The 2,485-nt window shown below is 39.2% G+C and overlaps 1 protein-coding gene across 1 annotated transcript; it reads right to left on the bottom strand.

The window, feature by feature from the left end:
* Positions 1-327: 327 nt before the first annotated feature.
* LOC141613904 (uncharacterized) lies at positions 328-1,506 on the bottom strand. Its single transcript, XM_074432647.1, has one exon. It carries the CDS (start codon positions 1,504-1,506, stop codon positions 328-330), a length of 1,179 nt encoding a protein of 392 aa, XP_074288748.1.
* Between the last annotated feature and the right edge of the window lie 979 nt (positions 1,507-2,485).

Genomic DNA, 2,485 nt, shown 5'->3' with positions numbered 1-2,485 from the left:
ACGTATCTTATTGTAATTTGATTAAATGAGACACGGTCTAAGTAATCGAATTATTTTATTACTTAGATAAAATTATTGTTTACGAAACAATTGATATTGAATTGAGATTGAATGAATGATTTATTATAAATACAAGACGTTGTGATTTATGATTGATAAACCGTTTTGGTACAAGTAATTACGAATTACTAGTCGATTTTGTAAATGACATATTTTATGAGTATGTTGATTTTTAATATGTTAAAAATACATTACAATTTCATAAGACAAGTAACATGTCACATATGTCTTTTTTTTTTTTGGCAGCTGTAAAGAAAGATATCCTAACTAATTAGGCATAGCCTTACAAGCAAGGCCATGCGCTACATTATTAAAAGACCGTGGGATATAACTAAACGAGACACAATGAAATAAAGCGCTGAGAGATATGATATCCTCAAGGATCTCCTTAGTGAGGTGATGTGCCTTTTCAATTCCTGCAAAGAAAGCAACAAGGGGAAGACAGTCAGACGAGATTTCCAAGTGCCATATACCATTATTTTTTGCCCAGTAAATCACTTCACGTAGTCCTAGAGCTTCCGCTTGCAGTGCTGATTCAGCCTTGATTGCTTTACTATTCTCATAGATTCTGTCACCAGTTTCCGTAAACGCAACCCATCCTATACTAGCTTTATTTCTTGCCTTCCATCCTGCATCAACCATCACGCGAATACAATCACAATTGTACATTGCTCCAATCGTATGGAATAGCTTACTCTCCCTCAACCATCTCACTCTTTCCTCATTTATACCATGTGAGTCTCTGTTCCTCTTCTCCTTCTCCCTTTTTATTTCAATAATTGCTTCATCCGCATTACGCACCTCCTTTGCCCATAAGTTAAGAAAGAGGTTTGGGTGGAAACTCTCTCCTCTGAACATAATCCTGTTCCTTAGGATCCATATACGCCATAAAGTCGCCACAAACCTTACTAGACGAGCCTCACCACCCTCAAGTTTCCCTAGATAGTTAATCCAGTGAATTATCCATTTCCCAATAGCCATACTTTGATCGTGGGAATCTCTAATTCCTAGCTCTGTGCAAGCCCATACCCTCTTTGCCACCTCACAGTCTCTGAACAGATGTTCCATAGTCTCAGTTTCCATTCTTTCTTGGGAACAGATAATGCACCTCGAGTCTACCGCCATATTTCTCCTCTCAAAATTGCTCCCCACCGATAAGGTGTTAGTTATAATGCGCCATAAGAGGATTCTCCATATCATGGCACCCGGAATTTTCCATAACTTCCTTCTACAGAATGCCTTTTCTTCCTCCCCCAATCTTGTTTTGTCCTTCACCGAGCCTTTCAATTCCATATACTTAGAGAATAAAACTGCATATCCACTCTTAACATTGTAATCCCCCGTGCTACTATGTGGCCAATAAATCTCATCAACCTCGCGGGATCTCGAGTGGGGCATAGCAAGGATTTTACTAGCCGTATCATCCGTGAACAGGGATCGGACCATCTCTTCATTCCATCTTACACCCTCCTCTCTCTCTCTCCTTCAACCATTAAGTCCCTTACCCGTATATTTTGAATATTATCCAAACCAAGTGATAGACTCTCAATGCTAGCCTCCGGGTAATCACCTTCCACCCACCTGCTGGTCCGCACATTTAGATTCGATGAGATTCCTGGTTTCCATCCCATATATTGCCAGCATAAATTTATTCCATAAAGAATACTTTTAGCCCCCCATGAACCGCTAATTTTATTCCTTAAAGCACTACCATCTTCAAGTTCAACACCTCCTATTAGTAATTTCCGAAATACCCGGCTAAAGTACGAATCATGGCCCGACATAATCTTCCACGCATGTTTTGCTAGCATAGCCTGATTTAAGCACTCAATATTTCTAATACCAAGTCCTCCTTCACTTTTCGGGAGACTAAGGAATTTTTTGCTACACCAATGGATTGTTTTTCCAGATTTACATCCCGCCCACCAAAAATGTGACAAAATAGAGTTAAGCCTAGTTGTCACACTTACCGGTACTTTGAATACCGATAGAAAGTAATTGGAGAGATTTGATAGGATGGATGAAATGAGGGTAAGTCTTCCTGCTGGTGATAGAAAAATTCCATTCTACGATGATATCCGCTTCATAACATGATCCACTAGGCCTTTGAAAAATTCCCTTTTTGAACCTTGGAACTCAGTTGGTAGGCCCAAATACTTGCCCAATCCTTTGTTTCCTGTTATATTGAGAATTTTCATACATTTTCTCGCCTTCCTAATCTTCGTACTCGGGCTGAAAATAATACCAGATTTCTTCTCATTTATAGCCTGACCCGACACCTTACAATACTTATCCATCATCTTACTAAAGCCTCTAACTGATTCTCCATTATCTTGCAAAAAGAATACCGCATCATCAGCGAAAAACAGGTGTGTCAATTGTCTTTCTCCTCGAGCAATAGTAACACCTTTTAGTCTACCATTAT

The sequence above is a fragment of the Silene latifolia genome, chromosome 11 (genome assembly GCF_048544455.1).
Source record: "Silene latifolia isolate original U9 population chromosome 11, ASM4854445v1, whole genome shotgun sequence".
In the NCBI taxonomy this organism is placed as follows: domain Eukaryota; kingdom Viridiplantae; phylum Streptophyta; class Magnoliopsida; order Caryophyllales; family Caryophyllaceae; genus Silene; species Silene latifolia.
This window is presented reverse-complemented; position numbering and strand designations above follow the sequence as displayed.

What these genes read in the sequence shown, in the direction of transcription:
- LOC141613904 (XM_074432647.1), bottom strand. Translation starts at nt 1,506, where the DNA reads ATGGTCCGATCCCTGTTCACGGATGATACGGCTAGTAAAATCCTTGCT.